At 40.4% G+C, this 13,729-nt stretch overlaps 1 protein-coding gene across 1 annotated transcript in view; it reads right to left on the bottom strand.

The window, feature by feature from the left end:
* Window positions 1–12,436: 12,436 nt before the first annotated feature.
* Window positions 12,437–13,729, bottom strand: part of LOC130103056 (fibrillin-1-like) — a 190,998-nt gene continuing 189,705 nt past the window's right edge. Inside the window, exons 22-23 of the mRNA XM_056269241.1 lie at window positions 12,769–12,915; window positions 12,437–12,600 (exon numbers count right to left, since the gene is read on the bottom strand). Coding sequence (XP_056125216.1) covers window positions 12,437–12,600; window positions 12,769–12,915 — 311 coding nt within the window. The remainder of the gene's footprint in view (window positions 12,601–12,768; window positions 12,916–13,729) is intronic.

The raw sequence follows: 13,729 nt of genomic DNA, 5'->3' as shown, positions 1-13,729 counted from the left end.
GCCTTGTTTGCCTTCGCTGACTGTATATGCAGGTACTGGGAATTTTGACTGCTCTTTCTCTGCCATAATTGTGATTCTTCCTTCCGGCCGGTACGTGCCTCTTTCCCTCCTCAAGTCAAACAGGTGCATACATGTGGGCAGCTCCTGTAGCAGCTGGGGTGGTAGCCATGGTAGCAAGGGAGAGTGACAGTCACAGAGCCAATCATTTCATTCGTTCCGAATGGAAACAAGTAGCTGTGTTTATTGCAGCCCTGAGACTCTCCTTTTCAGAGTACTTGCATTTCAATTATGTATTGGTATACAAAGACAGTTTAAACAAATTTGGGAAAAAGTTTTTTAGAATAAACCTGCCTACCCTGCCTTTAATGCATTTTTGATGTCGATTTAGTGTAGAACTTTACTCTTTTTTTCACATAAACCAACGTAAATTTTATGTCACAAGCGGCAGGGATGCATGAGATAGAGCGCTGGTGTGCAGTCGTAGTGAGAAGCTGCTCACTGAGGAGCAACTGGTGGAGCTCACGTGGAGCTCCTCCTCGCTAGAGCTCCAGGGAGGAGGAGTAAATGTAATGTGGGTCTAATGGGTGGAGCTAGAATATCCAACCACACCCTAACCCTACCCACAACTCTACCCCTCTATCCCTCCACCCCCTTAAAGCTCCAGAGAGGAGGAACTGGAGAGGACGTCATTTGACTCAGTGAGTACCACTTGGTCGTAGTGGCTCGTGTAAGGGTATTCTAGGGCTGCATTATCAGCTGAATTTAAGCTGGAGTTTATAATAGGCCTACTTTTTATTGTGATCGGACGTTATCTGTAGCTGTCTGTGCGGTGATAAAAGCTATGTCCTTTGCATTCCATTAAACATATGCTTTATTCTCATGAAAATGCATTATATGTCTGGAGGAGAACAAATAGAAAATATATTAGGGCTGCACGATTAATCGAAATGAACGCACACGATTTGACAATGGCTGCGATTATTTTATGCGCAGCTTGTCAGTGAAGTACGGCTCTGTTCTCAGTACACTGTAAAAAGTGCTACACCCACAAAGTAGGTTTTATATATTTTAAATATTTGTAATCTAGTTTATTTTATTGGTTTTATACAAAAAAAGGATCAAAATACTTCCTCTCTACTTAAAATATATCAGTTTTTATATAACAATATATTTTAAATAAAACCCATGCAATTTATTTGGGTAGTTATTTGTATGTGGTTGTTGTGTACAATAAATGTAATAAAAGTGAGTTGACAATGCACAATTTATTTGAGCAGCTGTCGATGTGACAGGTGTGTTCATCAAACGTAAATATTTTAAATTTTATAAGTTGGCATTATCCCTTTTTCACTGGCGGGGACTCCAGGCAGATGCAATATCTTCCTCGGGACTTCAACTGTTTGGTCGCTGCAGCGGATCTGAATTTCAGGGTCTGATTAACACGGTAAGTTGAGCAAATTTAGCCGAATGACTGGTGATGTAAACTAAAGTCACGCAAAATCGCTTACTCCACTAGGGAGCTGAGGTTAGGTTTGCTAATTGTAGCTAGCTATCCTGCACACATGGTAAGCTAAGATGGCTGCACAGTGTGGTCGATCGGCAGACAACAGCAGCAGTGTTTAAAAACACATACAAGTTACGTATGTAATAATTAGTTGCACAAATGCCCTCAGTTATATTTTTAGATTGCACAGATTAAATTTCGGGATCATATGCGATCGAAACGGTCGCAATTTCGAGCCTTCAGGCAATAGTTGTGCGGGCAAATAAGGGAAAGTAAGATGTGGTGTTTTATGGACAACACTTTGTTTTGTGTGTTGTGTGACTTTGACAGGACTCAGAGATTATGTTATTATACTTTTGCATTACTAAAGCAGATGCACAGATTAGACTGTAGAGATGTATGTTTAGTAGTCTGTCTGATTTTAGAGATTTGATCCACGTTATTTTAATGCTGCATAGTCAATTAATGACAGATTTTTGGTCTAGATTTTTAAACAATTTCTAACCTATTACTTAAAGAAGTTACATTTACAACTGATTTTTTAACCTTATTTCTAACATCTAACATTTTCCTGGTCTTTAGATACCCAAGCACTTTTGTTACCTGGGGTCTTCGAGCTTCACATCCAGGTAAGACAAACTTCAGAATAGATTCAATTACAATTTGATCAGATTATACGTGTTCTGTAAGTCCAATAGACGTTCAGGGAACCTCCATACAAGGTTAAAAACTAGTTCAGATGTGGACATATTTTATGTAATTTAATGTCTCATTTAGACAATTTAAACTGTTTCTGGACCAAATAAACACTTTCAGGATGCATTAAATTAAAACACATGTTTATTTCAACGTAATTTCTAATTGCCAAGCAACTCACAGACAGTGTGTGTTTTTCCAAAAATCATGAAATCATTACTGTCTACTTAGGGCAGGCAGCTTAAGGTCCCTGGTTCGAATCTGATTTCTCTCACGATCCAAATATGTATAAATTAGAGATGCTAAGCTGTCTAAAGGTGTCAGTGCGTGTTTGTCCAAAAATCATGAAAAGAAACTTCACTGTCTGTGAATTGCTTTGCAATTACACATGGAAATTACATTGAAATAAATGTGAGTATTAATTTAATATATCCTGAGAGTGTTTATTTGGTCTAGAATAAGTATAAATTGTCCAAATGAGACCTTAAATGATGTTGAAAATTGTCCACATTGTCCACATCTGAACTAGTTTTCAACCTTGAATGGAGCTTCCGTGAACGTTCATTACAGAACACCTCAAAAAAAGTCGTAAAAACTTTCATTCTGGCTCCTCAGTGGACGTCTTTTCAATGTACGTCTTTGTGACAAAGACGTTGAAAAGATGTCTTTTGGACATAATTTTGCTTAGTGGGTTTATTAATATTGTGATGATATGGGGTGATTACGTTTGCTCTTGAAAGATATTTAAACTCTGTAGCTTAATTAACAGTAATGTGATGACCAATCAGGTACAGGCAAGGACAATTGGATTTGTTTTATTGTATGCTTTGAACCAAAAAAATACAACACTCATGCTAGAGATGTTGCTATGGCATTGTCATGGTAGACTTCACTCTGGTCACATGTTCTAGTCACAGTATCCATCTTGTATCCACCACCTTTAGCAACAAAAGTACAATTTGGACTTTGTGTCTTAGCCTATCTCTTCTACCTGTCTGCTATATTCATCTCATTTCCTATTTGTCTGACCAAACTCTTGTTTCTTTTTTTGTCTCCACCAATAGAGTCGGGCTGAAACAGAGGTGCACGCTGAGCTTGGCAGTTGCCCACTGAAAATGTACATGTGCCATCACCCCGACACGATTGGGATTATCATATAAGGACAGCCCGTGGTCAGAGGTGTGCCAAACCTGTCGAAAGCATGCTGCCTCCTGTTTGAACTTACCTATGCTCTCGACTTCAAGTATCCCTCAAAACTGCTGTATACTTGAGATATATCAGAGGCTTTTTGTAGGATTGGACTCTGTGCGTCCTAAACCATCATCATGTAATTTTTGACATTGCAGTTCCAGTGTGATACAATGTGATGTTATGGCTCACATTTACCTTGATCCAAACATTTCAGATTGGGCAGTTTGGATATTTTACTGTACTGTTCAGAACAGGTTGAAAATACACTTCTACAGTGTTTGTTTTATATTAGAGTGTACATGTGCGGCCACATTTATTTGCTGTTTTGTAGTCACTGTTAAAAGTGACACTGGTTGACATTGAATAAATTGAATATTGTCTTCAATCTATCTTCTCATCTTTTTCTTCTTCAATTGAGTTTGTAATTGTTATTGACAATTAAAATAAATAAATAAAATGTTTATTCACATATGATTAAGTTAAATTTACTAAGAAAATAAAGTTCATAAAACCTAATTAAAATGAGTACAGGTTACTTGTAGCAACCCATAAATAAGTTACCTGTACCAAGAAAAGTAGGTTTATCCAACTGAGTAATACTAGTACTATTAGTTAACTCAACTTGATTTTGTTGTGTTTGTATAAAGTAATGTTAAAGTGTTCAATATACTTAAAAAAGGCTGCAAGTTGAATCAACATAAAACATCCAATGCAGCCACTTGCCTCACTTTTTATAAGTTAGATCTAGGTATTACTTTTTACAGTGTAGTAAATGCTGCTCCATCGGAAAGCCAGAGAGCGCTCTCGCGCAGAAACTCCAAATTTGCCCCGCCGCAGAAGTAGATCCAGAAAATCCCTATAGGCAATGGGCATTATACTATCGCTGTAGCTGAATAACCAGAAGATTGAAACACTTTGATTGATTTATTGAATGTTGTCTTTTGTTGGACAAGAGGTTCATAAATGCTTCTCATGTTTGGGAAGTTGTTTGACGTGTGTTGCTTTTTCAAATGCATTTTAAGCAACTCAAACTCGCTGTGCATTGAGATGGAGCAGCATTTACTACTGATCACAGAGCCGTACGTTACTGACAGGCTGCGCATAAAAAATAATCGCAATAAGCCAAATCGGTTTAAACGCATTTTCATGTTGATTACGATTAATTGTGTAGCCCTAATTGTAGCAATCGTGCGCTTTGATTTCATGTTCCTTCATGTCTCTATCTGCGTTTTATTCTGATACAGTGGTATCTGGATTAGGGATTCCTAGAATGTCATAGTGTTAAGACTTGCCCTCTGGCTACAATTATGAATAAAACGTATATGTGTAATCTCGCTAAAGCTCACAACACCATATTTTGGGTATCTCAAAGGTTTGTACGCAATAAAGGTTTGACTTGCTTTTCGACAGCAGCACTAATTTAATTCCTTCCTAAATTCGACCAATTTAACATTAAGGCTATGTTTACACGGAAACGATCTGAAGAGAAAACGCAAAAGTGGCGTTGCGTTATCACTTTTTATTCTGCGTTTAGACGAGCGTTATGGTTGGGAAATCCGCGTGCATATGGTGGCGCAAAAGTGTGTGAAATTCGATGTAGTATGCACTCCAGGCGGCTAGGTGGCAATCACTGATCTATATAGAATGACTGGATAGCTCATGACGTCATAAACAGTGAAGCCACCGCGCCGCCATATTGTGATTCACTAGTGAGCTCGCGCGTTCAATTGAATCAATAGGAAATTGTATGATTTGACTGAGAAAACATTGCATAACGAGACACCGTCTTTAAATCTAAAGTCTCCCTGAACAGTCTTACAACGCAAACATCCTAAGCATTTAAATGGGTATTTGTTTAAAGTCGGAAATTATTCCTGCTTACTAAAAATTAAGTATATGTGAATTGTGAACTTAAAATTTAGCTCTTTCTGATTGTGTTTTACAGATAGATCAGTAGTCTGTTCAAGTATTTAAATAGTTAGCAAGAACATGTCCAGGAAAAGCATAATACAAATTGTATGGGTTAATGTACACCTGTTTCACCTCTTATTTACCCCTTATTTACACTGCACACGTCTGCGGCGCGTTTACAGCTGCGACACGGCTACTGGAGCTGATCGCGCCCACAAATCGGCAAATCACGTGGAAATGCTCCTGGTGTGAGTTGACACCGCGTGAAGGTAGGAATAAAACATTGTCGGGGCCATAATGCGCCGCAGATGTGTGCAGTGTAAATAAGGGGTTTACACATAGGCCTACTCCGTTTGCAGTGCATATTTTTACCATACCCATGTCAACAGGTTGGAGCTTTCACTGCACGCGAATGCCCGTCCTGTGCGGTGCGTGCAGAGATCGTTTGTGCTGCAGGCGCTGAATTAAAGTGACAGCGCATGGTTCGTGGTCAAACTGAACACGGATATACATGAAAATATTAAATATATGCATTTAATTAAATTTATAAGAAGTAATGCATTGAATAATACGTTTATTGGGTTTAAACTTGAATACGTCTGTGAAAGAATGCATAGTAGGCTATACATTTTTTTTAAACAACACGGAAATAGCGACAATTGTGCATATAAATTACTATATGGGCTTAAAGTACAACCTGTGAGCAGTTTTTCAAGATCCTTTTGTGATCTTCGTTTTACACTTGTTGATGCGCAGCGGGTCATCTTAAAAGTGCCGTCGGAGCTACCTATCTCTGTATAACGGCTGTTGGAGCCCTCTGCTGGTAGGGAATCGTAAGATGGCCGCTCGAACACTTCCGGTGGCTTCACTGCCTGGTGGCAGTTTAGAACGTCATGAGCTATCCAGTCATTATATAGATCAGTGGTGGCAATGTGAAGCACTGCCACACAAGAACACCAATATCTTAGAATATTTTGTACAACTGCTGAAAAGACTTGTATGTTTTTCAGAGCTGCTAGGGCAACTTGAAGGTCCGACGTATGGAAATAATCTGACATGTTGGTTGTTATTTTCCTGTACTGGCGCATGCCTTTGAAGTAAATGCGTACGCGACGAGAGCCACCGTGAGCAGATTTGCGTTTTTACTGCTTAGACGGGAACGCGACGGTGGAGCGTTTTTAAGATTTCCACTCTGGAGGGGGGTTTCACTTTTTTGCGTTTTTAAGCCCCCAAAACGCCGTTGCCGTGTAAACGAAAGGCACATCCGATAAAATATTTTTACGTTTTCACCCGGAATCGTTCTCGTGTAAACGGGGCCTAAGATTGCATCCCGAACCGCACCCAAAATAGCAACATTGGAACCATAATATTTATTTAAATTGTCTATGAATACAGAAAGCGAGCAATGTGCACTCCATTTATTAACAAACTGTCAAACGCTTGTTCAGCTAAATTCCTATTCTTTAGCGAAAACACCCATTATAGTCTAATCTGACTATACTGCACCATGAACAGGGTTGGGTATCGGTTGGGTTTTATCCGATACCAGTACCTACTCGGTATTTTTTAAACGGTTCCGGTGCTTAAACGGTTCTTGAAACGGTACTTAAGAAAACGAAACCGCACACACTTTATCAAAAAATAATACCCTTTTATTTACAGGGCCAAACTGGACACAATATTAACTTAAATCTTTAAACAATATAAATACAAATAATAATAAAACCAATATAAAATAAAAATTCACATTTACATAATATCAAATAAAACAATATTGTATCAAACAATGTAATAATACTGGAGATTAATAGAGATTACTAGCAGGCAGAGCTGCCAACTCTCATGCATTGACCGTGAGACTCACGCAATTGACCCTTTTCACACGCTCTCACGCACGCCACACATCCATTTCATCCATTTCATAAATTGGCTTGATTCTATATGGATTCAGACCATCGGCACACCCAGAGGGCGTTCTGACCCCAAGGGGGTAATCCACCAGCCGGAAACTGAAGTCTCCCCGGGCGCCGCCATTGGCTAACAAGCCTTAACCTGCTGTTAGCATTCCATTGACTCCTATTCATTTTTGCGTCACTTTGACAGCGAATAACTTTATATTTGAGACGTTTAAAGACTCCATTTGTCCATTATTTATTTCTAAAGAAACACGACAATGTATAAAATGCTCCATTACCTTGTATCTTACATTGTGGCCCCGTAGAAGCAGTTTTTGTAAAAATAGGCTAACGATTGGGTCATAACACGCGACTCTCTGTCGCATAGAAGAGAAATGACCGTAAAGACAGATGTAGAAGCTCACGCGCAATCGGGGGACGTGGAGGCATTAAGTCAAGGGAGAAGCCCATAGAGAGTCATAAAGTTGCTCCTGCTGCGAGCTCATGAACAGCTAATACTCACGATCTCCGGCTCTGCAAGATTCAGAAGGGAATGATTCAGATTAATCTTGGCACCGCTACTAGAAGGCGTACAACTGTCAGTCAGGTTGCTCACGTCACAACTACGTCTTCAAGCTCAGTTTGAGCCTGCGCAGTGCGCTTGGCAATCAGGAAGTGAGTGCTTCTATTTGACTTCACTTTTCTCCGTTGAAGTCTATGGGGTCGCTGTGTCCATTTCTTTTACTGTCTATGGTTCTGACGCGTAATTTTACACGTGAAATGCAGCCAAACCTTGCGAGCAAGAGCGCGCATGCGAGACAGAAGAGACTGTGCGTGTGTGTGTGTGCGTGTGTGCCTAATTAAGTCAGGCACCGAAATCAGGCACCGAAATTGTCGTTCTTATTCGGTCTGGTTACTACCGTTTACGTCGGAACCGGTCCCCTATTGGCACCGAGTTTCGGTACCCAACCCCTTACATCATGATCAACTGTTCAACTTTGTTGGTTATGAGTGTATTCACAATCAGATTTCAGCCAGTGAACAAGCGCCGGACCGCTGATCTTGATTGCGTGGATTCTGCACTTACGTAAATTCCTCCGATATGCCATTGCATTCATGCGCTCAACAGACTGTGGTTGGCTATGCTCAACACTGCAAAACGCATTGTAAACACAAACCTTCGACTGTCTTCAGAACACAAACACAATTTACACAAATATGCAGGGGGGTGTTTGAAAGCAGTTAGAATACATGATTGCATATAAAGAATACATGATTGCAGTCTTCTTTGACATAGAAAAAGCTTATGACACCTTGTGGAGGAAAGGTTTGCTAATAAAATTGGAATAGGTGAAACATTTTACAACTGGGTTTTAGACTTTTTATTTTGTGCACTTTTCAGGTTAAAATTGGATAAGAACTATCAGCTCCATATAACATTCTAAACGGAACTCCGCAAGGTAGTGCAATTAACCCAATATTGTCTAATTTAATTATTTGAAAGTTTAAAAACCAGGAATAGGATTAGCTCTTTATGCAGATGACGGAGCAGTATGGAAAAGAGGTTGTAATATTAAAAATGTAGTTAAAGGCATACATGAGTCGATTATGTCACAGTGTCTAGTTGTGTTTCCCTGGGTTATCACTAGAGGTCCTCGTTCTCACGGTGTCATTAGACTACAATTCCCAGGATTCTGTTCTGTCACTTATCTGATTATTGCACTCAGCTGTTTCCCGTCACCTTGTTAGTTCTGTGTGTACTGTATGTATGCCTGCCTGTTCCTTGTGTTTGTTACGGTGTCCTTGTTTACAGTCACCACACTTCGGTTGTTCTCGTTCTCTCTACCTTGTGTTTTGTTTCTTGTTTTGGCCTGCTTGCCTGGATTTTGACCTCTGCCTGAACTAGTTCCCTTCCGAAGGGAACTCAACAATACGTCATCGACGCTATGGGGAACGCCTCAGGCATGACAGGTGTCTGAAATCACTATCAAATCACGTCAATCACATTTACCGGCGACAGCCCGTGAATCATTAACGTGAATGATTAACGTGCGACCTGGAAGTATATAAGGGCGCCTTGCAAACATGACAAATCATCTTTTCGTCTTCAGGGACTGTTTTGTCTGTAACTGCTTTGAAAATCAGGTAATTATGAAATGCTTTCAGAAGTGTGCAGACCCGTCCTCAAGATATCTGAAGCCGGGTGGCACACGCGAACTGTGCATTTTTCTGTCTGGGAAGGAAGACGCACACAGGCAGTTCTCGAGGGAACTGCCTGTACAAATTGTGATTGCGCCTGTCCCTCTTCTCGAGAGAAGAGGGTTCAGCGTCTGGATGTCACAGATGAAGCCCGCCGATCGCCTTGAGAGGGATGTAATCCTCTCAGACGATGCGGCGGCTGATGAGAAGCTGCAATTGGATGAAGTTTTTCAAAAAAAAAAAAAAAAGGGGAAAACTTAGTCCGGCAGCAAGCGCTCTCCCGGACAAACAGGAGATGGCTGATGAGGGTGGTAATAATAAGATATTTTCCTGTATTTTCTCAGCCACCCTGCCCCGTGTATGCTGAGCTGGTTGGTATTATAGAACGCGCCGCGGGCAGGCTGCAGCTGCCATGGCTGCTCGTTGGGGGAGAAATCGCTCGCGATGAAAGCGTTTTTTCCCCGGTCATAGAACCACCAGCTCAGGTGAGCCTTTCATTTCTTCCCGATCTCATACAGATCGGGAAGAAATGAAATACAGGCTGTATTTCTGTATTTCTATGCTTACAGGCTGGCCCTCACCAGGGCCGCCTCTGTAGCTGGCCTAGGCTGTGCCAGGGATATTAGAGGCGTTCTGCTAAAATTAGCATTTCTTCCTCTGAACCTTTACTTTGTGAATGTAGGTTTCTGGCATCCCTGTATAATCAGCCTCCTCCCATGGGAGTCGTTAGGCCAAGGCCCGCCCCCTTCTCTGCATTCTGGGGTAACTAGAGTAATGCAGCGTGGTGCAGAGGATGGTTTATAAGGACGTGGTAGGCCTCAGTTAGGCCTCCGTGGTATATAAGTCCTTTTGAGGAGGGTTAGGCCGTCTTTTGCTTCACGAAGAAGACTGGGTTTAAACCTGCCCGACCCTGCCGTGCAGAACTGGCCTACGGATTTAGGCCGCCAGTATGGGCTTCACTTACCTTGCTGAGCTACTGCTCGAGCGCCGGGTTGTAGGTGGTTGGCTTTCATTCAAGCCCCACTCCCCTAGGTTGGCCACAGATACATTTCTGTCACCCCTAGAGCCGCTGGCAGGCCCGCCCCCTGGTAACCTCAGGGTGAGGTGTGAGTATTCCCCTGTGATTCAGGGTAGGTCTGAGTACTTCACTCCCAGTTCTATTTATCCTACCTCGCACCACTATGGCTCGGGTCGAGTATGAAATAAGCCTTCACTTCTTCTTTGGTCGAAGTACGCTCCCCTGTAGCCAGAGCATTGCCCTGAGCTGACGCCCATGCATAGATGGTAGGCCCCTGACTAACTGGGGCCTCCGTTGAGCCAGAGTGTCGTATGTTGTACTCCCCTTGTTTTTAAGGGTGCTAAGCTCTCTTGCTGAGTACACTGCCATGGGCAATGTGATTAGGCACCAGGATGCTGTAGGCGCTGTGTAAACAGCTTATCTGCCAACGAAGGCTGCACCATCAGGTAGTAGGCCTCAGCAGGCTTCCTTGTATGGGCAGCCCCCAATAAGGCGCTGTAGGCCACTTCTCGAGAGAAATGGTTGGCCTTGGTGGTTCAGGCAGTTGGCTCACCGGTGGGTAGTAGGCCTTAAACAGGCCTCCTCGGAGGTGAGTCCCAACATTGTGGGACATACTTTATAGCCGCTACAGGTAGCTAGCCGTACTAGGCCGCCTGTGGGTGGGCCCAATAGTTACGTTGGTGTAGTGTGGTTCCCAACAGTGTTCCTTTGTAGCAGAATTGACTTGCTATCAGCTAGTAGGCCCAACCAGGCCTACATGTATGGTCAACGCCGCCGCTGCACACGGGAATTGTCACAGATCGCTCGAATAATAGCTTGACTCCGGCGCATGTAGGCAGTTATAGCGTTGTAAAATGCAGAATTTACTTGTACAACAGCTGCTAGCAAAGATATATGCCATGACTGATGACACCCAATCATAGAGCCGAGCGTGAGCCTCTACTACGTCATCGTTTCTATAGTCCTCTGCTTTGACCCGTCTACACTAAAACGCCCTCCGGAGATTCAAAACGAAAAACGGATCGGCAGCGTTTCTAAACTTCTAAACTTTGTTACTGCTGTTCATGTTCATTTTGCTCAAGTTTTCTTAATAAAAGCTGCACATGGGTTCTCAATTTAACTCGCCTTCAGTTGACTTCTGTGACATTAGTATACGCAGATCTGAAAATAGATTGTACCTCTACATGTGTTATTGATGCTGATGGGAAGACTTGAATTTGTTGCAGTGAATCCATCCAAACATGAACAATTGTAACTTCCAATTACATTTGTACAGTTGGAATCTGGACCACATACAGATAGACTGACCAGACATTCAAGTGGTATGTATTAATATTAAAGTGGTAATTAAAAACAGTTTTCTTTAACACAAACACATAAAGACACGAAAAACATTTATCATCTCATGGCATTGATTTGTCTATATAAAAGGAAAATATAAAAGGGTCTCCAGAAACTGGAATATTTAAAGCACAAAAGGCAATAACAAATTGAAACTTATCTCCCAAATAATGAATGCTGGATAAAAATAGTATTTAAGCCCTAAACGAATAAGTCCAAACTGCATGTGCAAAACTAAATGAATAAATAAATAAATAATAATAATAGTATGAATCACAAAAAGGTTTGAGTATGTATATATATTTTTAAAGGAGAATAATTTTTTTCCCTAAAAATATATATGGACAAAAAATTATTATTGACATATTTTAAATTATATAGCAATCCAAACTTGAGCAGTTTCCAATAAACAATAACTCAAAAACCATGACAGAGAATATGACAGAGCAAACTTACCAATGCATGGGTTACTTTTGGTAATCGCCTTATTCCCATCTGAGACGTTATATCCTTCCCAACAAAAGCATGAGAAGCTTCCATTGTAATTGTAACAGTGAGAGTTCGCCCCGCACACTGATACTGAGTCAAGACATTCATAAATATCTGAAAAAATTATTGGTAAAGGGAAAGGTTCCATGTGACAGAAGATTTAGGCACTGCAAATATTAGCTGTTCAGGGCTTCAGCTGTCAATCATACCTCTGCATGGGTTACTGCTGTTTATAGGGAGGTTTGGGTCTGTTACATTATATCCACTCTTGCACGAGCAATTGTGACTCCCAACAGTGTTGTTGCAGATTGAGTTTGGACCGCAGACCTCTGATCTCTCAACACATTCATCCACATCTTTAGTAAAAGGAAGTTATGGGAAAAAGAACAATTTGGGTCAGTTTAATCTCATTCCTTGTCATCTTTACAATACAATGCTTTATTTACAAAATTCAATATAAATATTATATGGATACATTCTAGATAATTATGAAAGGTTAGACTAAACACAAATCTAAACTGTACCTCTACATGTGTTATTGATGCTGAGAGTGAGATTTGAGTTAGTTACAGTGAATCCATCCAAACATGAGCAATTGTAACTTCCTATTTCATTTGTGCAGTTGGAATCTGGACCACATACAGATGGACTGACCAGACATTCATCTATATCTAGAGGGGAACAATAATTTAATAAATACAAATACAGTATACACACAAAACATGAAAGACAAATAGTATCTCACAACATAATACACTAACATAATAACTATACAAAGAGAATACAGATTTAGAAAGTATAATATAAACATTTTTAAACACAAACTACTAAAAATTAAGATTTTGAAAAGCATCACGTGCAACATAAACAAACTAATAAAAATGTATTATACGCCTCCCAAAACTAATTTTCTTTGTCATGAATTTGTAATTCTAAGTTTTTTTTTTTGGTCAGTCATACCTTTGCATGTGTTATTGCTGTTTATAGGGAGGTTTGGGTCTGTTACATTATATCCACTCTTGCACGAGCAATTGTAACTCCCAACAGTGTTGTAGCAGATTGAGTTTGGACCGCAGACCTCTGATCGCTCAACACATTCATCCACATCTTAAAAAAAACAACAGTTTGTCGCTCATACATATAAGGTTAAATCATTCTTTGAGTTGGAATCTTTATAATCTAATACCACATTTACAAAATTATCTCTAAAAAATTAAAGACTGAAACTTTATGATGTAACTTTACAATTCAAAGCTGCATTTACAAAATTATAATTTAACACACAAAATGTAATTGGAACACATTAATTGTTTGTGTCTATGTAATCCTTAAAGAAAATTAGCCTTTGGAATGCAAGTGTTGTTAAATGAAATCAGCTTTATTACTTTTGAGCAGTAGGTGGCACTGGAAATATGGCAATGATGGTTAGAAAGTTTTTGGTGATGCAAAACAACCATTGCCAATATAATGTTTACTTTATGGTGT

The sequence above is a fragment of the Rhinichthys klamathensis genome, unplaced genomic scaffold, assembly GCF_029890125.1.
Source record: "Rhinichthys klamathensis goyatoka isolate OS25496 unplaced genomic scaffold, OSU_Roscu_1.1 h1tg000281l_1, whole genome shotgun sequence".
Lineage (NCBI taxonomy): Eukaryota > Metazoa > Chordata > Actinopteri > Cypriniformes > Leuciscidae > Rhinichthys > Rhinichthys klamathensis.
The sequence above is the reverse complement of the archived record's forward strand: the minus strand, read 5'-3'. Positions and strand labels throughout refer to the sequence as shown.